Source organism: Falco punctatus (genome assembly GCF_963210335.1).
Source record: "Falco punctatus genome assembly, chromosome: 15".
Taxonomy (NCBI): Eukaryota; Metazoa; Chordata; class Aves; order Falconiformes; family Falconidae; genus Falco; species Falco punctatus.
Genome location: NC_137595.1, coordinates 12,081,419 through 12,104,069, shown reverse-complemented (window position 1 = coordinate 12,104,069; position 22,651 = coordinate 12,081,419). Strand labels below are relative to the sequence as shown.

The 22,651-nt window shown below is 47.8% G+C and overlaps 1 protein-coding gene across 5 annotated transcripts in view; it reads left to right on the top strand.

Annotated features, from left to right (window-relative positions):
* LOC308053788 (gamma-aminobutyric acid receptor subunit alpha-3-like) overlaps window positions 1-22,651 on the top strand; it is a 71,243-nt gene that overhangs the window by 10,689 nt on the left and 37,903 nt on the right. For all 5 annotated transcript variants that reach the window (XM_080365497.1, XM_080365496.1, XM_080365495.1 and 2 more), the window contains one exon: window positions 3,592-3,713. In XM_080365497.1, coding sequence (XP_080221623.1) covers window positions 3,592-3,713 — 122 coding nt within the window. The remainder of the gene's footprint in view (window positions 1-3,591; window positions 3,714-22,651) is intronic.

Genomic DNA, 22,651 nt, shown 5'->3' with positions numbered 1-22,651 from the left:
GAGAGAAATGCAAATAATACATGACTTCTATAAAAAATTTAGGAAAACCTTTAGAGTGCCAGGTACGGACACTGAAATGCTATCTGTTGAGTTGCGAGTCCTGCAGCTATCAATGATTTTCATGCATGAAAAGATGTCAGTGCTGTCACTCCTGCTTCACTCATGCACGCCTCTGCGTGCAGCGAGTTGCCCTGCTGCACACTCCTACCCTGTCCTGCCCACATCACTTCACCTGCTTGGATCTAACTTTGCATAAGCAAATGCACCCCGAGCATGCCCTGACATGTAGATGCTGACCCTCCTATGGATGTACAGCTGACTGCCCCTGCCTCCCTGCATGGGCACAGGCACCCCAGGCACTGGCCTCTCACCTTCCCCTCCAGCCTGCTGGGGCTGGGTCCCCGTCCCCATGCCAGCTGGTGGGGGGGTGGGGGTGGTGTCAGCAGCCCCCGTGCCTGCAGCCCTGCCTCTTCCTTCCCCACCACTGCCCTCTTGCTCTCCATCATATATTCACTGACGCTGCTGCCACCGCTGCTGCTCCTTTGCCACCTGCCACGTGGGTATTGCTCTAGTCCACAGGAGGATTTGTTTCCTAAATTGCATGTGGGGGACCCTTGTTTGGAGGTTAGCGTGCTGATGTGGCAGCCAGCTCTCCAGAGAGCATGTGCACGGGGAACGGGTGGCAAGGTAATGACTTTTTCTCAAGCCCATCCTAATTAAATTTGCTGTAAAGTTGTCTTCCCTGCCTGAGGGCTTCTAGTTATTTTAAAACCACGATCCTCATACCTCTTTGCAGTTCCCTTATGCCTTGCTAAAGGGCAGCTTTAGCTTTATGTTAAGGCTAGGTATGCCTGCCCAGACCTGGGCTGGGTTGGGGAATTAGCCCAAATCAGGCACCAGGCAGAGGTGCTGCTGGCTCTCCCCTGCCTGCACCTTTCCCTCGCCCTGCATGCACTGTTTTTTCCCAGCACCTCCTGAGTGAATCCCACGCTGCTCATATTGAAGTCGAAACCTCAAATGTCAGGCTAAGTAAAATGGCTTTGAAATTTGTAAACTCATTTTTTCTATCACTGCTGAGCCTCCGCCAGGAGTTCCTTCACAAAAATCTGTCCTCTCACTCTTTATATTACGGGTAATTTTTAAAGATAGCTTATAAAACATTAATGAATGAGCTTTCATGAGCATGCTAGCTATTCATAAGTTATAGATGGTTATATACCCATCAGCAGACACTGGTACAGATTGCTTTTAACCATGACATCTATTGAAAGCTGGTACAATTGAAATCTTACTAATTACAGTAGACATTTGTTAAATTCCTCAAAATTCTGCTTCCCGGTAGGGAGTTCAGCTATTTCAAATATTTCAAGTCCAGATGAAAAGCCAAAACCAGTGTTTTGATTCGAATGGAAAGTCTTGAAGGCTGTGATGCAGTTTATAATATCAATGGTGTTTTGATGTTTTGGATCTGACAAGTTGAATTAGGGCTGGGACAAGTGTTTTCCTGACCATGCCTCACCCCCATGCCCTATGGGAACTCCAATTTAAGCACTTTATTACTCTTGTTGGGCTCTTGTAGGCTGAACTTCCTGGCTTGGCCACTTCTCCCATGATAGCAAATATTGGTTTGATAAAAACCGGAGGCCGAGCAGCTCTGTGAGAGGTGGCATCCGATCCCTGGAGAAACAAACCTCAAGCACTTGAATGCAATTTCCCGGAGTGTTTGGTCATTGATGCCAACACAAATTAATGTCAAAATTGCCAAAAATGGAATATTTCAATTAGCTGCTGCATGCTAAATAGTATTGATTCAGCCTGACTCTAAAAATACCCGTACCCTGCTCTCAGTTTTTCTTCTTTTGCTAGAAAATACTTTCTGCTCTTCTTTTATCTTACAGAAGCTGGGTTTTCTGTTGGGAGAGGATTTTGATAGAAAACTCCAAGCCAGTTCTGCTACTTGTCACCCTACTGACCCTTCACAGGGTATTTACAAATGGACCCTGTCAGGGGTAACTAGTCTAACCAGATGGGATACAGCAGGATTAAGCTTTGAACTCTTTAAATTATATTCCTCTCTCAGGTCTTTTTCCCCCCAATTACTTCCTGATGCACGCTTAAAACAGGGGCTGCACACATCAACTGGAGCAAAAGAAAATGTTGCTAGGGAGGAGAAGGAAAGAGGCAGAAGTGTTTGAAAGCAAAATTTAGGGACTTCTTTTCCCCCAGCTGTGGGGAGTGGGACCCTGCTTCAGAAGGACACGGGTCCCCTCCCTGGTAATTGCACCCACATGTTGCATCACCAATGTCCCTTAGTTTGCTGCATTCGTGGCCTTCATCTGGGCAATGCTCCCCAGCCACTTACCTCTCTGATTAGTGGCACGGAGCTGATCTGCCAGTAAGGGCCCTCCCACTTCTGAGGGGCTCCTGGTGCAGCTGCTGAGGATCCCTCTGCTCCAGCAGCCTTTTCTCCCACTGCTTGGCTGGGCTTCCTCAGCCATCCTGCTGCCTGTCTGTGCTGCTTAATATTTTTTTGGCCTCATTGGTGTCTCTCTTATTTCCCCTTCCATCTTCCTTACAACCTATGCATCTCTATAGATTTTTCTTTAGGTTTGCTGTTACTTAATCTTCTGCCTTTTCGTTTGTTTTGGTCCTAACAGCAATTTCTGCTGGGGAAAGCTGTGCGTGGAGCTATAGCGCTGGTACTTGGTGTTGTCTGAAGTCTCTTTTAGAGACAGCCAATTTCAGAAGGATGCACCGGCTCTTTTTCTGTTGATTGAAAGGGAGACACAAAATTCAAAGGTGTTATTTGAGCCCCTTGGGCTTGCAAAAGTACATTGAAGATTTTGTTCAGTGAGATGAACTTTGTTTGAGAAATTTACTGCCACCTGGGGCAGAAATTGCCCTGAGGAAATAATCTTATTTGGGGGCCTCCAGGCTTCTTGTGTTGAGCAGAGATAGGAATGTGAAAACTCATTTGGTTTTATAAACAGGGAAAGTTCAACAAATGGTTCACAAAGAGTTTTAGTGATGGACTCAGGCTTCAAGCCTGCTTTGCTGAATTCCTGCTTTTCTACCTCCCTTCCCTCTTCCCAGCAGAGAATTTGGGAATGGCTCTATATGGCGAATAACTGGCATAATTTCTTCCATGCTGCCTACAAGAAGATACTGGCACTTGAGTAACTAAGGTACCCGCTGCCTCTGTTTGTAAACTGCCCTTTCTTAGGGACAGGCAAAGGATGCTGGGGCAGCGGAAGGCTTCCCCCAAAAACAGGGCTCCTAAACCACTACCCATGGTGCCACTGACCCTCAGCATGGAAAGGTGGGGATGGGGCAGCAGGGATGCCTCAGCTTCTGTGGTGAGGGTTGCAGTGACAGAGGCCAGAGGGGAGTTGATTTGAGATGCCCTGTGGGGAATCCTGCAAGCACATGACCTTAATGGGCGTACCTGGTCTTGCAGTTCAGAGCCCACTGCAGCACAGGCTGGAGCATGAACCAACCACCCCTTCATTTCCAGTAACTGGTCACAGTGTGTAAAGAGTAGGTTTCTCTTCTGATGGTGTGTTTTTCTCTTTTGTCCCCCTTGCATGCCAGGCTTTCTCAGAAGCATGTCTCAGACGTCGTTGATGACAGCAAAGATAACATCACCATTTTCACCCGCATCCTGGACAGGCTGTTGGATGGATATGACAACCGCCTGAGACCTGGACTTGGAGGTCAGTTGGGTGGAGAGATGATGTTTTCCACAGCTGTGTAGCTTTAGAAATGACAGTCTGCACAGATCACTTTAATAAGTCTGGTGCTGCCAGGAAGAGAGGCTGGATCAGCGCCAGAGTCAGTCTGTTGCTGGTTTCCCCATTTTGGGTCTGTGCTATCTTGTTTGGTATTTTGTAAGGTGAGAGGTGCAAGTCTTTGACTGCTGTGGTCTTCTATGACATTACTTTGATAGGCCTGTAGATGGAGCAAATATGATTAAATTTATTTCTGCTACTTTTATAGGCATTGCGTTTTCAGAAATGATGATACTACTAGCTTGCAGGACCTTCAACTTGCATTGGTGTTGCTTTTTGGTTAGTGGGCTGTCCTACAGAGTCTCTATCTCAATATCTTCTATTTCTTATGTAGTTGTCACCTGGCAAGCTCTTCTCTGTGTGCTGGTCTGGGCACCGGGCTGTCAGATGGGCTCTGCTGTTCCCTGAGCTGCTTTTAACACTGCTGCCATTATAGATACTGCTGCTGAGTTCCTCTCCGAGCGCCTACAGATGTTTAAGGTGCTTTAGAAAGCAAAACTATGGTAGTCACCTTCCAACGTTTATGGCATACATTTATCATGATATAAGGAGGCAGAAGCAATGGGGAGATGTGTGGGGAAGACAGACGAGAGCTTGCTTGGTGAGATGAGGGAGACATGGGCCTATGTGGTTTCTTGGTACATTGTTGCCAAGGGGCATTCCTGTGGCAAAGAAGATGACCCCTGTCAGGTGCCAGCAACTGTGTGCCACAGGGGCTGCTGAGGTGATGTCTCTGCACTGCTTTGAGCTTTCCTGCTTGGCTGCAGAGGTGTGCTGCTGGACCACAATTCCCAAACAAAGCTGGAGTCACCATGTGCTTCCCTGTTCCCTGAAGGTCCTGATGCCAAGGGAGGTCGGGAATGAACTTTCCTGAGCTCTTGCATGCTGATGGGGGCTCTAGTGATATAATAATAGCCTGGAATTGCACCCTCCATTCCTCAGAGCAGCCTCGTTGTCTCTTGCCAGCCCACACCTGCCTCTGTGCCAGCCCTCTGCTCTGCACCAGTTCAGGAGTACTTTTATCCCAATCAGAGACCATGCAAAATCTGGGGAAGAAGAGTTTCTCCAGTAAGCATCCCCACTCTGATGGGCTGCTGTGCTGCAGTACCTGGGTAGGAAAGAGTTACTGTGCCTGCATAAGCCATCCATCAGTTTTATTGCTTTTGTTGCTTGTTTCTTTCCCCCAGAATTAACTGCGGTCCCACTAATAGCTTTGCCTCCTCAAGTCTCCCCGATGGCTGTATTGATTTAACTGAAATGAATTCTGAAAGGGGACTGAGGAGGCATTTGTGTTCACTTTGGGCTCGGTTGCAGACAACCCCATGCAAAGTATTAACAAGAGGACTCCCAGGAGCCCCTTGCTGGGGAAGTTAAAACCTTTCTTGGAATCTCTGCTCTGTTGCTTTAGATCCTTTAATAACGTGCTTAGCATAATACATTGCCTTTGCCTGAACCAGACACTGCATGTTTATAGACTGCTTTCACCTCTGATTTCCCCTCATGGAGCACTCTCGCAGACCCAGATGGGAGGTTTTGACAAGGGCTCTTGGCTGCACATGAGTTGTCCCCACTGCTGGATCTGTTTTCCCCAAGTCTGGTCTTTTATTCTTTGGAAGTCTGTCAGGGCTGCTTATCAGGAAGAGCACTGGAGGAAAATAACTTTCTCACCGGTGCTGGTGGCCAGAGAAGCAGAAATAGTCCTGCTGCAGACTCTAGACTTAGGGGTTAATCAAATAGCCTGGGGTGGTAGTGAGCAAGAGACTGGGTTCCTGCTGTCCAAGGTTATGTGAGATCTCTGAAAAGGATAGCTTTGCTTCAAATTAGTGGCTGTGCTGCTGGGTGATTCAGTGACTTACAAGGTACATTAGTTTTCCTGTGAGGCAGCAATGGGCAGTCCTTTTAAGACCCAGCAGCACTGGCTCTCCCCATTTTCCTCGGGAATATATTGCTTTTCTGAAGATGTCAGGTGAGAGCACCATGCAGTCCTGCTTTGGTGTCCATGGAAAGGGCAGACGTGGTGGTATTGTGCCCATGCACAAGCTAACGGAAAGACGGACAGGCCTAAACTGTGGGTAACCAGGAGGCAGGACACAGGGGGTCCCTTCTTGGCCTTGGTTTCCCTGCTCTGTATGAGACAGATCCCCCTGAAAACACTGGGTTGGGGCACAAAGGGCTGAGCGAGGTGCAAGGCTGCAGCACATCTTGGGGCTGTGTGTGCCCCGGTGCCTGTCTTCTGCTTTCGGCAGAGCTGCCTCCTTGTGCACCGGCAACCGAGCAATGTTTGTTTAGGCTTTGGGAAAAGAGACTGTTTAAGCAACAGAGTGTCGATGTGGTGACTTCTCCCCTCAAGATAGCCTCTTTGTATTTATTTTCTTATCCCCTCTGTTTCCACCATCTGCTGCCACCCACTCTAATAGCTCCCATGCCAGAGCTCATCTTCCTACCAGGATGCTGCAGACACAAACTGAAGCAAACCAGTGCTGAAGCTGCTCGGGAGTGCCCAGTGCTGCAGAGCCAGGCTCCAGGCAAGGGTGGCCCTGTGCTTTGCTGCAGCTCCTGTCCCCAAGAGGTGGCTCAGCACATTCTCTCCAGCGAGGAGTCCTTGCAGTCTTGACAGCACGTAGAGGTTTGTGAGCATACTCTAGGCTAGGTTAGATGAGGGAAGGTGGGGGTGAGGGTGGCTGTCAGACCCCTCATTCTGCAGGAATGCCCCATAGCACTGGGGACACAAACATTAGTGTCACAGAGAAGTCTTGCATGGCTGGTAGGAGATTTCTGCCTGTGTCTGCCAGGTGAGTTGGGGCTGGTTTGCTCTTAGTGACAAAGCTGAGTCTTTCATTTGGCTCCATGACCACTGAAATAGAGTCTGGGCTTGGGAAAGGGGTAGCTGCATGAATAGATCATGTTATAGGACTCAGAGTGTGGAAGGAGAGGAACTATTAGCAGATAACCTGTGTTTCCCCTGGGAAAACACAAGGCAGATTGGTTATTAAGTCTGAAGAGGAACAGAAATGGACCCTGAGGGGATGGAGACATCTGTTGTCAAGGCCAACCTTGTAGGATAAGAAAATCTCCCACCGAGAGTTTCTATGGACAGCGCTGGCCTCCACTCCTGGTCTGGAGCTGTGCAATCACGCAGATCCTCTGCCCAGCCCTGTGGGGGCTACAGTGAGGGGCCTCTATTTATAGCTCCCAAATTCTCTTTGCTGGGGCTCCCTGCAGAGCTGGCACATGGAGAGGCCTCAGCTTTGAACCTGGAGTTTGCCTGGCTTGCAGGAGTAGGAGGGAGTAGATGTGGCCATGGGAAAGAGGTAGAACTGGCTGAGAAAGGGAGAGACATCGTACACCCAAAAAAGAAGAGATGCTCAAGGAGTGGGATGTGAGCGATGGGAGTGTGAGTGATCCTCCAGGAATGCAGGATGCACAAAAATACCCTGTATATCCTTGTGCTGCTTACTGTGAAGAGTGAATGAAGTTCTGCAATCCTTACGTGGCCAGCGTGATGCCCAGCACAGTTACCATGAGAGGGGATGCAGTGGCTGGGTTGTTTGAGGTTCAGTGATGGTCCCTGTGCAGCTGCACCTCCTGCAGCCGTATTTCCTCACCAATGAAGTTCGGTTTATTGCGCTGCAACTGACCACAGCCATCTAGTGAATGCCTGGGGAGGTTTCCAGACTTGCCCCAGCCTTTTCCTTCCTTACAGCTTTGGTAATACAAAGCTACTGGGGGGCACCTTACTGCTCAGGGAGGAGGAACATGTGGCCTTTCTGTAGCTGTTTGCAAAATGGGGTAGGGATTTCTTCAGCTCAGCCAGAGATTGACTGCTTCATGGGGGCTGGGAATGTGTCTGAGGTGCTATTTGGTAGAAGGATGAGGAACCCACGGGGCATCTGGAGCAGTGGTGAGCAAAGCCTCTGTATCAGGTGGTTTTGGGAAGCCTGCACTCCAGAAAACTGTTGACCTTTTCCAGGGGATGCCAAGGAGGAAAAGATTTTTCCCTAAGGAAGAGAAAGAACGAGTAGGCTGTTCAGTTTTCTAAAAGATGGGCTGTAAACATTCCAGATAAGACAGTTTCTCCGATTGCAATTAAAAAGTAATTTGTACCATGTTAAACAGCTAGTCTAGGATCGATTGGTGTTATCCCTCTCAGATGCAGCATTGCTTACAAGGTATCTCATGTTATTTCCTTCAAGTTTGTACCACCTGTCTCTGGAGTCCCTAGATGGCTGACTCAGCCCCACTGAGGGAACGCTGGCTGGTGAGCATCCTGCCGGGCTGTGTCTGCATGATGTGCTTCTGGACAGTTGAGAGTCAGCAGCCTACTGAAGTTTTCAGAGCATGGAGTTTACTGGGACCAGCAAACACAGGCAACTGGATTAAAGCAATTCCAGACTTGGTCTGGCCTTGAACTCTTCCGCAGTTTTTCAACCTGTGTGTGATGAGGCTGCCTGTAGTTTGTCGTAAACATTATCTAGATCTGTTTGTGCAAGAGAAACATGAGATGACAAACCCAGTGGTCCTTTGTGGTTTGTTATGATTTCCAGGGTTTCAGGACTGTGTTTAATCCGGTTTTCTGTCTTAATGTTCCACCTCTCCCAATTTCTCATCTCTTCTCATCTTTTCTCTCTGATCTGACTTCATGCCTTGTACTGAATACTCCAGGGAGGAATCTGATCCTTTCTTAGAAAAAATCCACATCTTATCTCAGATTTTTGTCTTTTTCTGAGATTCCTTGATGAGTTTTAATTTGAAGCTGAGGCATTGCCTGAACAGCGTTTTCTTCTATTTACCTTTCTGGGCAACGGGGACCCTGCTCTGTCTCGTCAAACTTCTGAAGTTAAGATCTGTGAACAAATTGAAAAAAAGGTTGTCTTCCCCTTGGGTGCAGCTCTCCAGAGGCATCTTTGCCATGGATTTGCACAGCCCTGATGCTCTCCTCTCTCATGCAGAAATTCCCAGTTGTGCTGCTGTTTAAACCCATGGTGTACAGAGGGAGGGAGCTCTGTGTGAAAAGGCATGCACACATCAGAAGGCAAGTGACGAATGCGGGTTTGACAGCTATGCCTAAGGGTGAAAGTCTCTTAAATAAGTTACGAATTTGCTTAGGGCAACAAGCCTGTATCAAAGCTTCAGGGATATCACAAACACTCTACAGGGGTCAGAAACCCGCTGTGAAAAGGAGTTCCTAGCTTTTGGTGTGAAATGGCACCTGGGCTTCAGGTCAGCACCAGATCCTTCGGGGGCATCTTGCGTCTGCCTGTGTCCCTGCAGTGCCAGGAAAGACTGGACCACCATGGCAGGTCCCTGCCCAGCCACACTCTCCATGGGGCAGTCATGTGGGCAAAGTCGATGACCAGTGACGAGGCTGTCCCTGGGCTGCATGCTCCTGGGCTCTCCAGAGGGGCTGCAACCAAGCCCCCAGGCTGCCAGGGTTATGAATGGGAAGATGTTACTCGCACTACTTTGTATGCCTTTTTTTGGGTGATGCCTTCGTTTGCTGTCAGTGGTTCCAATGAGGAGTCTGCCCCAAGCTGCTAACCCCTCCATATATCCATGCATGTAGGCAAGAAGTAAGATTTTCCCCAAAGGGTGAGAAATTTTTCTAGGAAAGCGAATCCATTTGGAGGAATTTTTTACCCCAGTGATTTGTACTGGAGCAACATCTCAGAGCTTCAGTGCTAGATCAGACACCTGCAGTGAACCCCTGCAAAAGCTAAGCAGCTGATCCCTGCCTGAGGGGAAGCTGGTGTGTGTGTTGGAGATGGGATCAGCTATTTGTTTATAATGACTTTGGAAGGGGGGAACTGATGCTTAAGCATGTTAAACATGTGTTAGATGGTTTTAAGAACATTAGTAGATGATGTTATAGATGGCTATAAACTGCTTGCAAAGATGTCTTTATTGATCTGTTGGACTATGGCTGCTACTCGTTTATTAGAAATTTCCATTCGTTTAGTCCTCTGTAAAGGATTTATAATGTGTCTTTGATATGGATTGTGAAATAAGGGGTTTTTTTATTAGGTATTGTAGAGTTTAAAAACAACTTTAATTGGTTTATTCTGGGAAGCTGGTGGTGAACCAACTGGTCAAATATTGAGGAAACAGCAGTTACTTTATTCGTTGAGTGAAAGGATAAAACCTTTGCAGCAGTTCATGTACCTATACAGAGGCACTGATTAAGTCTGATGAGGCAAAGTCGTTGATCATGTTGGTGGCGAATTTCAGCCCAGTTCCATCTGGAAGAAGCAATCAAATATCTACCCAGGCCCCCTGTGGTGGGGGGATTAATGCTGCTGATTCAGACCTGTTGGCTCATTAGTGCTGTTTCATTTATTTAAAGCTTATTGTTTGATTAAATAAAAATATTGGAATGTTTGTGAGGCTCTGGGAGATGCACGGGGCTTTGGGGAGTGAGTTGATGCAAAACTATGAAGCTAAACCATGCAGGGTCCCTTAACTAAATACTGTTAAAAGTCAGAGTGAAATTCTCACCCCACTGAAGTAAATGGCAAAGCTCTCAGCAAGTCTGGTGGGGCAGGAATTTCATGTAATGATTTCTTTGTCTGTGTGTACTAACCTGTAGCTTACTTTAAAAATCTGCCTCTGAAGGATATACAGCTAATGTTTATTTAAAAAAAAAAAGTCTTTGTGGACTACTGGCAGTTGTCCATATAGCATACAGTATAGCCTAGAGAGAATTTTTAATGTGCAATTTGTATTGTGAGAAAAGGACACCCCGTTCACTTTACCTTCTGGAAGAACATAGTTCAAACCAAAGTGATGAGAACAGGCATGGAAAAAAGCATATGATTTTTCTTCCCTCCCCCAAAACCTGCTGGAAAATCCTATTGATGACAAAGTTCAGACTGAATCAGTGGATGAAATGATTCATAACTGGAGTGAAATAAATTGTGTCTGAAATTTCAAGATGCTATATCAACATTGCAAAAGTCATTTCAGGTGCCTTTTTTTTTTTGGAAGGATCAGTTCTGGTACAAGAAACTTTGTCAAGGAAAGGATCTGATGACCATTAAAAAAATCCACTAAACAACAACAATTTGCAAAGGGGAAGGTGGCAGAAGCTGTGCACAAGACTTACTGCACACATCTGAATTCTTGTCAAGGAAGTTTGTGTTCATACAGGCCAGATCAGATTTTTGCAGTCCTGCATTCCTACTTACCCACCCGAAGACATGCCTCCTGGAGAGCTGTGAATGTCACTTTAGCCAGTTAAGGCCACTTTCTTGCAAAAAATAAAGGTGCAAACTCTTCTTTCCACAAGTTGTGTTTTCTGTAAAGGGTCTGTGCACACGTGGGAATTGAATGACAGGCTTTTGTGCTTGAAAGATTAGAGCTCTTCCCTTTGGAGAGATGCACCTTGTCTTGCCTGAGAATTTGAGAAAGCCTTTTCCTAGAAAAGGGCCCTGTTTGCTTGCATGAGGAAGGGTTAAAGAACAAAAGCATGAAATCTTTCCTGATCAATCTAACCATCATTATGAGAGAAGCTTTCTGATAGCTTCTCTTTGTCATGTAACGTTAATAACGTTAAGTCCACTTTGGCAAGGAAAAGCAACATATAATTAATTTGAAAATCAGGAAAGCGAATGTGATTTTTATACAAAAGAGGTAGTCTTTAACTGCAGAAGGCATTGTGTGGGCATGGCCGTGCTGCAGATGGGACCTCTCCCCTCCAATGGGGCAGGAGTCCCTCCTCCAGCATCCCCCTCCCATAACGTGATGTTGGGGCCTGAGGTCCCAGGCTGGGCTGGTTCCCCCATGTGCCCCCCCTCTGTGCACACACCTTCAGTGGGTCCCAGTTTGCCAGTCAGAAAAGGGATTGAATCTGACAAGTAAGAGGGGAACCAGGTGGGGCAGGGGTGAGGTTAGGAACGTACAGGTGCCTCTGAATACCTGCAGAGCAAGTTAGTTCAACCAGGTGGAAGTATCTGAGTCTCTGCCTCCATCCACTGTTCTTTTCTTTCTAGAGCCTTAGCTCTACTAGAATTATTATTTTCATGCAGAATGCATTAAAAAGGGAAAAGGAGAAAACTCAAGCCCTATCTGAACTGATTTGTTCCCAGAAAGATGTTTAATTTTGTATGTATAATTGAAAGGGGCTAAATATAGCTGTATTAATATTTATGGGCCTTATGTTGGAGTCAATACAAGAGTTGCTGTTCAAGGCAATTAAGCTTTACCTTTTCACATCTAGGATTTCAGCGTTTGGAGATGACATTAGTTGTGTGACCTGCATGCAAGAGAGAAAAAACTAAAAGCATGCCATTATCTGTCGAATATTATACCCTGTATTTAATGCTGTTTGCTGACAGGCAGTTTGTCTCCGGCAAGGGTGATCTCTCAGAAGCAGGACTGCTATCTTAATAGGTGGGAAATTGGAGAAATGAGTAATCTCAGAGGCTTGCAGGAGAACTGTCCCCACAGCCAATGCTGTGTTTGGGGAGGAACTGAGTGACTAGACTATCTCACGGCATCAGAACGTGGGCATTGTCCACCTCTGCTGCATCGGTAGCTGCTGGGGACGAGCAGAAAATTATTATGGTGGCACTTCATGGACTCCATTTGTCTTCATACTGCTGCCACCATGGAACTGGGGTGTAAGAAACACAACCCTCAGTAGCTCGCGCGTGGGGCAGGGCGGGCTGGTTGCACCCTACTCCTGGGCTCAGGCTATCTGTGCATGTCCGCAGGGCTAGTCACAACCTTCATGTCATTAAAGCACAGGGAAAGCAAATCCTGTCCAGAAATCTGAGCTGCTGTAGGGAGCATGTGCATGGGGAATTAGGTCGAGGCTGTAACGATGAAAACAAGTCAGTTTGCGTTAATAACAAAAGCAAAATGATGATGTGCTTGATTTCTAAAGCACCGCCTTTCAAGAGAAGGGTATCACTAGGATAACATGACAAGAGTCCTGGCAGTGGTTGAATTGCCCTGCATTGCTGCTTATTGGAAGCTGTAGCTCCTCGCTGCTCCAGTTAACAAAGAAACTGTTAGATGCTGTAAAGAAACTGATAAGGATTGTCTGAATCCTGCCTTTCTACGAAATTTGATCAATGCGTCAGATTCTTCCTTTCTTCTGTCTGGACTCTAATAACTGCCTTTGAGCAGGAGGACAGCAGTAAGGAGCCTCAGTCAAGGCTGCTCTGCAGCCTCCTCGGGGAGCGAGGGGTTAACCTGCCCTCCCCGGGGCAGATGCTCACAGCTAGGGCTGCAGCTGGAGGTTGGCTCAGTGGGGTGAGCTTAGTGTTCATCCCTTCTTCTAGGATTCGTGCACCCCATGAATTTTGAAGCTTTGTGTGGGTGTGTTTCTGTTCTTTCACTGGTGCATTGTATATTTTGGTAGCTGGAAGCCTTTCAACCCCCTTCAGTAAGCATCAGGGAAAATGTGTTTTCTGATGGCTTTCGTTAATTTTTCTTGTCGGAGCACAATGGCTGCTTAAACAGGGAGGGAAAAGCTGAAATCAACTGGCACACCCACGGAGGCAGAAATGGTGGCCACACTCTTAGTGGCTGGAAACGAGTTTTCAGATCTAAATGGCCCCTCTGAATTCAGCCTTGGCTCTGGGGATTCGCACCAGGTGACGCTGACCCCAGCAGACCGGCATTTCCAATCACAGATGACAATATCCTTGCCAAAAGGTGTTGGCTTGATAGAAAAGGATTGTTCTCTGTTGTGCCTGAGAGCAAGTCAGCTCAGGGCTGAGTCCCACCTCGTCTCTATTCCTGAACACAGGCAAGCCAAGCTATATATTAAGGAACAAGGGAATTGCACCAGTTAAATTTAAAAAACTCATTTAGCTAAAGCAGCACAAGCCCCCATGAATATTTATCTAATGTTATGGAAGCATGTGGACTCCCACCTACTTTATTAAATTGATTTTCAATAAAAATGCCAGTGGAAGACATTTGATTAATGGCTGGTGGGACAGCACAATTAATGTGAAGTCTGGAGTCAGCAAGAAGTGTCCGCTGAGCCTGTGTCCCCCTGCTGGAGGCTGGGCTAGGAAAATGTTTTTAAACTTCTGAGGGACAACTGTGATGTTTCCCCATGTGGTTGGTTTCCACAATGAGGTGAACAGGAACTGCTGTCTTGCTGCTGTTTGGCTGGTGCATGGTTTTGCTGAGGGCTGATGTCCTGACCTTAAAGCTGGTGTGTGACTTTCAGTCCCAGTGCTCTGCCTTTTCCTCTGCTTTTCACACCCCTCCGAGCAGGCAGCACCTGAGAATTAAGCACAGCAGTGAGCTTCAGCAATCAAGTCAAGTTTGACTGAGGCTCCCTGGGCCTTTGCATTTAAACATTCCTGGGATTAGCTCCATCAGCCTCTGGATCCACTCAGCTCCTACCAATTTACCTGCTTGGATTTGTCTCCTGAAGGAGCACAATTTGAAGCTGTAATGTTACAGCTCTATTAAAGGGCTCCAGCACGGTTTCCGTCGTGACCCCCTGCCAGGGCTGGCACTGCCTCTTTCCGATGAGCTGCCAGGAGCTTGGGTGGGAGATGCTGAGCGTGGTGCAAGTGAGGGTTGCAGGCACTGCAGTCCTGGGGCCCCGCTGAGCCGGGGAGCCTGGAAATCCCTGTGGCGTGAGGGGGGCTCCCTGCCCTGGGAAGGCAGCAGGGCTGGGGGCTGCCTGCACAGCCTGGAATAGAAACTGTCCCCAGGGATCTTGCAAAAAATGTTTGGAAGCTGCTGTGGGTGGGATGTTGCATCACTTTCTCTGCAGGGGGTTTCTGAGCCAGAGGCGTAGGTTTTTCGGGTGTGATGGTTAAGTGAGGACTGTGCGGGAGCAGAGGCGGGTGGCGTGCCTTGGTGCAGCAGGGAAGGCGACTTGTTGGGCAGGGAGGTGTGTTGATCTCATCATCCCTCGGCTCCACACCTATGGAGCCCAGAGAGGTACTGCAACACTGTGTACTGCTGCAATGGGGGTGCCCGAGTGGCACCATGTAACCAAGACCAGGGGCATGAATCCTTCCCCCAGCTAATGCAGGAGCCCCGGGCTAGGGTCCTGCACTGGAGAGCAGGATCAGTGCGCTGCTGTGCTCACCCATTCCCAGAGGGCACACGGTGCCCAGCAGGCTACGGCCAGATGGCACGGGCAGAGCAGCCCTGGGCAGCAACAGGGCAGATGTTCCTGATGCTGCCCTCCGAGGCTGAGAGGCTCTTGTAGTAGTCTCTATTTTGCAGTATTTTGGGTTTTTCTCTGCATGCAAATGTATAATCATGCCCATGATGGCGCTCTGCCTGCAGGAGAAGAGGGGGACCCCGAGCAGCGCCCATGCCAGCAGGCAGGGAGTGGGTGCAGATACTCCAGCATGTGCTGAATTGCTTGGGCACTCCCGTGCTGCGCTTGCATTACCAGGGAGCTGGGCTGAGACTGGGCATTGGGGAGTGCTGGGAACAGAAAGGAATAATAGGGAAAAAAAAGGGAGCAGGTGCTGGCTAATATGTATGTGGCAGAAAAAGAGAGGAGAGTTCTGGCTGAAAACAGAAGCTGAGAAAAGGCAGATTGGCAGCCAGCATATTTCTGGAGACAGCTTTCTCCTCTGTAGGCTGTGAGTCGCTTAAGAAACGTGTCAGTAAAGCACACTTGCAGCCACTGTCTCTAATAAATATATATTTAAGAGAGACATTTCTTCAAAACTTTGGCTGGGAGATATCTAATGCTGAAGGGATGGCATGAAAAATGCCATCTCCAGTGGAAGCAGAGGGTTGCCATGGGAACTGGAACGCTTCGAAAGCATGTTGCTAAAACAAGAAAACATTCTCCCCAGCAAAGGAAATTAAAAATTACATCTGGAGGCATCTGCCCTCTGCTTGTCTCTGATGGGAGTATCGGAGTATTATGCAGCATATCATGAGTCAGGTAGTGGACAGAACTGAAATTCGATTATTTGTTGCCCAGTTTTTGTCAGTAACTGTGATAAAAACCCTTCCTGTCCGTGGGACAGACAATGCTGGTGTCTGAACAGTGCTGGGGAGGTGGGAAGATTTAAAGCCATAATGGAATTTCCTCTAAAAGCATTTTGCTCACCTGGAGATAAAACAACAGCCTGAGCACACAAATAAGCCTGTCTTGCCACGTGGACCACCCCACCGCTCCTGGGGTTTGCTGCCCCTGTGTTTGCTGGCCACGTACTTCCCCGAGAGGCATGGGGAAGCTGGGTGAGAGTGGATGTGGTGGAAGGGCACAGTGCGTGTCCAAGGATTTATCTTGCACTTTGGACACTCTGTTTATCCTTGCAAGTCTGGGATAGCAAACACAGGAGTTATTTCCATGCAGCAGAGGTGGACTTGCAGTCTATGCTGTCTAATACATTTCTTGATGTGTTGGCAGCAGCATGCGCAGAGGTAACATGGGGAGCTAGGTGAGCCCAGGCGGTGAGGAGAGCTTGCCCTGCCGTAAGAGAGGACTCCAGCATCAGAGGAAATGTTAAATTGACCAGTGCAAGGCAATGTGAATTAAACAATTTCATTCGTACAATGTCTTGGTATTGCTGAAAAGTAAATGAGCAGCGGTCATGCAGCCCGGTGACCTGTGTGTGATGAGGGAAGAGACAACTCGGTGGAGACCTTGGCTCTGTGCACAGCTCAGCAGCCACACAAGCAAAGACCACTTGGGGTGCATGGATGTGGAAGGGAAGGCGTTTGTCTGTGTTGCCCTGGGGGTGGTGGTGAAGGATGCCAGAAGCGTCACTGGAGGCACACTGTCGCAGGAGCTGATTAAGTTCTCCCACTGAAGGAAATGCCAGCCAGGAGCTAACAGATAAGTGAACCAGAGTGCAAATTACTGTGTTGCTCCCTGCTATGGTTTTCTTGTATTTTCATCCTAGTACCTGGCATTGGCCTCAGGGGACAGGCTGGAGAATTAAATGGACTCTTCCTCCCAGCTATACAGCAAGCCCCAGGAGCCACTTTCTTTTTCTTTTTTTGCGCACTACAGTCCATCATGCGGTCTGGCAATCCTCAGCTTGCAGAGCAACCTGGAAGAAGATATAGCTGGAGGCATGGGGAGGCTGCACTGAGCCTAAAAGGCAGACCGGGAAACCTAGGCACAGCAGAACTGCATTGCGTGCTCAGTGCCATAGTGCAGATTAGCACCGATGGTGGGATTGAAGCTCAGAGCTCGGTCTGCAAACATCACGCACTTGATTGAGATGTCTTATTATTTCTCCCTCTGCAATGACACAAAATTAATGCAATGTGGTGTGTCTTTCATTTGAGTTTTCTTACACTTCCCTGCTTGCTTTCTGGCTTTCCAGTCTTTCCAGTTGTTTCCTATGTATCAATGATTATCAGGTTAGCAGTAGCAGTTTTGTATTGCACCCTTGTGCTTATCTTTTTCCTGGGGATCTGCCTTGAGCTCTGATGAATTGCAGAGCTCAGTAATTGCTTTACAAATGCTAAGGATTTTACTGGCACCGATCTGAAGTTTTTGCAGTTCCTCTTCAAGCATGCCAGTGACCTGATGGGAGGTGATGAACTCTGTTAAAGACCTGCTGAGAATCAGTTAACCAAAGGTTCAATGTTTTTAGGAAAGAAAGTAAGTGATAACCCGATAACCTGTGCGGGCCGGTCTGGAAGCTCCCTGATGGAGAAGCTTCAGAGGTTTACCATGTCCACGCAGCTTCTGGATAAGCCTGGTCTAATGACTGACTCTCCCAGCTGAGTTATGCATGTGTGAAGGGATACAGCAAAGGCAGCAGCCTCGTGTCTGCTTTGTTCTGGTGCTTTATCCCTCCTGTGTCTCTGCAGCTTCAGCCACAGTACTGAGGCACGGGACCTGCTGCAGTCTTTCCCTGAGGGTGCTGTTCACCAAGATCCCTTGAAGTGGTCAACGAGATCATCACTGACCCCTAAATAGGGAGATTAACTGAACATGAGGTCAGGAAGGCAGGGCCAGAACAGAACACAGGTGTTTGGCAGGTAACATGGAGATGTTTGCCTAACACTGAAGTACCAGCCTGGAGGTTTTGCCTGCATCTCTTTGCTCCCTCCAGTGCATACAGCCACGCAGGCACCCTGCAGGACTGTGGCCAGCAAGATTCTGCTGGCTTTGGTTTCATTAGGGCCACATCCACGTGTACCAGCCAGCAACATAGCATTCACTGAATGCTCTTCCCCATCCACTGGGACCGCCAGGGATTCCCTTCCCCGAGTGCCTCTGGCTTAGCCATCAAGGACAGACTTTAATACTGAATATGTTAAATTATGCATGCTGATTTATATTCACACATTTTCATAGAATCGTAGAACGGTTTGGGTTGGAAAAGACCTTAAATGTCATCTAGTTCCAAGCCCCCTACCATGCAGGGACACCTTAACAAACACGTTTATGTATCATCTGTATTCCATTACCACAGGCACTGTAGAACCTCTAAAAGCATGCTTATACATACATATTCCTCCTCTGTCTTCATCACATCTGAGGGTGTCCTGAGTCCTTAAAATAGTAACTACAGTAGCTTTGTTCATTCCATCTTTTCTGTCTGTAGCAAAAATAGCACAACTAATTTGTAGTCTCTGTTTGTAGTCTGGATGTGTGAGAATGAGGGGTGTGTGTAAAGCCTCCATGACTGCACATTCTCCAGCAGTTGCTGCTTCTGACTCTCTCTTCTGTTCTGCCTGGACTTTGTCAATAATTTGCACCACATCCTAATTCTAACCTCTGGATGTGTATTTTACGTCACCTAGTGCAGTAATAAGAATACATGCATGAGCATGCCTGCCCAGGGCAATGGGGGAAAGCTGAGTTAAACTGTATGAGCCAAGTGCATAGTTCTGTTGAGTCGTGTGGTAGTTTTTTGCCTGGGCTCCTAATGGAGAAAGGCTTATCACATAATTCTTTCTGCCTTTTGTCTTCTAAAAGCTTTTGAGCCTGTTGGCTGATCTGAACAAAACCTGACAGAAAGGTAGATATCTTAGAGATTTTAAGTCCCTGCAAGATTTGTGGAATTACGCAGCTGTGTGGAAAAAGACCCAAAGCAGAGAGAGGTAACTGGGTGGGATCAACTAGTGTTAAGCATCAGGAAAACAGGCTGGAAAAGCTGATTTGTGGGAAAGCAGGGCTTATTTGCTCCACCACTAGTAAAGCAGCATCTCTCCTAGGCTGTTCTGCTGGATAGAGCTCTAACCTGCATCCCTCACTCTTTCTAAATGTGAGAAAATGCCTTTCTCTAGCATAGGAGGGTGTGAAATCCCTATAGCACCTTCTACAGCAACACGCTGACTTACCCACCGTGCCAGGTATGCCCTTATCCATCACATGTTGAGACAGAGGGACAGCGTAGCATGCTCTGTGCGGCGCATTCAGACTGGAAAACCGGGCTACCCTGTGCTGTTATTCACGTGGAAGTGCTAAGGAAGGAGTGCACTTGCTCACCCAAAAGGGGCAAGCAGATGCCCTGTGTGCCTCTCAGCGCTGTGCTGAGACGTGGGCATCCTGCTCATTTTGGAAGCAAGGAGGAACGAGGTGTGTCTGACTCCTCAGCTTTCACCAGTAGTTGTGCCTTGATCCAGACTCCGTAGCCAACGCGTTACATAGGCATGGAGAGAGCTCAGACCTCGATCAGAGCCACAAGCAATTGTATAACACATTTGGAGACTGCTTAGGGATTTCTCTTCTAAGAACGGAGCTGATCTTCCCTACGTAACCCAAGGAGTTTGTGCCCTGGGTGGCTTGTTCCCCGGGGATCGCCTAGGAATTAGACATCCATCTAGGCATTACAGCGTGCTGTAAATCCTAGACAAAGGCATGCTCAAGTTGTAACTGGGTCACTTCATGGTCCTGCATCTAGCTTCTGCAGAGGACACTGGGTGCGGCCGTGTTAGAAAGCTGTGTATTGGCATGCTGTGTGAGACAGGGAATAAATCTCTTCATTGCATCAGCTCTCCCATGGCCCTGCTAAGAGACATAGGGCAGCAGGCTGTCTCTTTGAGGGGTTTGACAGGCATCGTCTCACTTCATCTGAGCTGAAAAATTAAGCACATGTAATTATAGTCCATGGTAATCTCTCTCATTATATGTGAGTGGTTTTGTTGCTGGCTGTCTCTTGGGAGCATCCCTGAAATTCTTTTTAACTTCTTGCTCCCCCTGTGCAGAAATATCCAAGTTGAGGGGAGAGAGATCGAGCACAGCTGGAAGTGATATCACACATGTATCTGTGTTTACAGATTTGATGACTTCTGTCTAGTCTGGATGGAGGACATGCAATTGTAGACACTGATGTGCCATCACACCAGAGAGAAGGTAGTGATTAATAACCATGGCTCACAGAGCAGCAACTTGGGAACTGGCTGTACAGCAAACATTGGCAGTCCCAGGGGATTCGTGTAGAATCAATCGGTGGGTGATAAGCCAGCCCCTGTGAAAGGATGCCTTGGCATGAGAGGGACAGGCTTGATGCTTTCATGGAGAGCAGCAGATAGCCTTGTCTCCTGTGTAAATGTGGTGCCTTTTTGATCATAACTCTGCAGAAGTCACCAGGAGTGTAACGGAGGGGGTCAGATCTGTTACACAGCCTGAGTTATTTCAGCTTTACGAGTGAGACAGGGCAACCACTTCTGGAAGCAAGCAAACAGCTGAACAAAACTGCATTAGACAAATTGTTCATGACACATAGACAGACCTAGATAAGGATCTGATCCAAAGGTCTCATTGGCAATCCCCTGCAGGCTTTTACTCACCCCTGCTTCTGCCGAGATAAGACATTTGTTTCAGACGTTTATATTGTTTCTTTCCTTACTGTGTGGTTTATTCTGTGGAGTACAAATTTCCCATTGTTCAGTCCTTGGCTGACCCTACTTTGCAGTAGAAGAACATCCCACCATCTTTAACCATGTTGTCCCAGGTAGGAGCATGGGGCTAAAGCCAGCCTTCATCCACGAGAGACCCTGGTCATCTTCATCTCTGTGGTCACTAGAGAGAGGCAGATGCTATTGGATGCTGTCAGGTCTGGGTAGGCTGACCTACCTCTGGGATAAACCTTCCCTCCATAGACAAAATGGGGCCAAAGGGGTCTCCGTTGTGTCTTGAAGCTTCTGCCCAAGTGAGTTTTCCCGGAGATGTTTTGGTGGTTTAGGTAATTCAGGAAATTAAACCTGATGCTGCTGGTAACTCTGTCTGGCCTGCGAAGGACTGGGCCAGCTGCCAGACCTCCTGGTGACACTCTTGGCTGGGATCACTGCCGTTCGGCACTGACTTCTGTAGGCTGTGTGGTGAGCTACCGAAAGCCTTTTCTTCTTGCTGATTTCTACCATTTCAATTCTATATAATTCTATATATGGAGGCAGTTACAATTTATTCCTGTGTAAGAAAGACTGCTGACAGGACTGAGATACCCTATATATGTTCTAGCTTATTATTCTTCTAACAACATGTGCACGCTGCCGTCCACTTTTGGGAAAGATGCCCAGGCTGAACTTGTCAAACCTGGGTGAATGTCTGCAATACGAGACTTGGCTTTTGCTTCTGTACAAGTAATTTTATATTCAAGGATGCTGAGGCACTAAAACAGCCAAGCAGCATCTGAAAAATATGTATTTTTACTTTGGGACTGGAAGTTTGAAGAGGTTGACTGTGACCTCTCTATGTGTGTTGTATAAGATACCCAAGTCAAAACCAATTGAAGAGAGAAAAGGGGCAGCACTGAGAGCTGCCCAGATCTCTCTGCACTCCAGCTCTGCTCTTGCTTTTGCAGATACTGGAGCAAATGCCAATACCGTCTCATTTTTTGCCACCCCTGTTCCCCAGCTTTCCCCTCGTGACCCACACTCAGCCTCTGCTCCCAGGATACTTGGTGTGAAAGCATTCCAAGTGCAGCAGGGATGTTTGTGGTCCTGACATTAACAATAGCACATGCTGCTTTGGGTGGCAGGAGCTCTGTCAGTCTATGTCCTTGGAGTCAGCTTTTTCCTCTGGCTGGGCTGGACAAGCCTAGGAGGCATTAATAGCACTGCAGTGATGTTCACTGAAATGTTTCCTTCTGTGCCGTTATTCCTGAGCTCCCTAGCAAAAAAATTGCAAGAAAAGCATCCTTAATGTATGTGGGAGAGTCTTGCTGGCCCCACAGCAACAGAGAAGCAGTGAAGGCTATTTCACAGGTTTCTTGTGCGTGGTTGGTGATGTAGATGTTGTGTCTCCATTTCTGCAGCTCTGGCAAGGGAGGTTGTGGGGAGAGGCGTGATTACCTTCTCCCCTCAGGCATCTACCCCTCTGCTTGTGCCTCCCTGTCCTCTCCCAGTACTGGAATGGCAGTCCCAAGGGCAAAGTCACAAAGAGGGTAGCCTGTGCCACAGTAATTCAAAGATGTACCCTTCTTTCTTCAGTGCCTCTCTTCTCACACGAAAGAAGGCACGACTCAGCTCTTGCTTCCCAAAACACGGCAGCACCACAGGTTAAGAGGCCATCTGAAATACCAAGGTAGGAACTGGCAAAGGCAGCAGCCTTGGTGCAATGGGACTGAAGCTGTCAGAGTGAGAGGAGGAAACCGAGGGTGGAGTTTCTGGCTGGGGGCTGCAGCGTGCATCCTCCGAAGGCAAGGGCTGCCTTGAGCTGTGGTGCAGCTCAGCTACAGGAGGCTTGTGGGGCTTGTAGCAAAGGTCATGAAAGCGTCTTTTGTTCCAGAAGCTAAAATGGGAAGGAAAATTAAATCCTCCCCACTGACTGGGTGAGAAAACAAAGAATGGCATATCCAAAAAGCTTTTGTGTGCAGCTACAAAAATTACCTTCTGCTGCTTATTAATTAGCATGGCAAGGATTTGGAAGAAGGCATGGTGTAGATGTTGGTAGTACAAACAAACTACTTGTGTTTCCATTCCTAGGGATGCTGGGTTAGCTGTAAAGCACC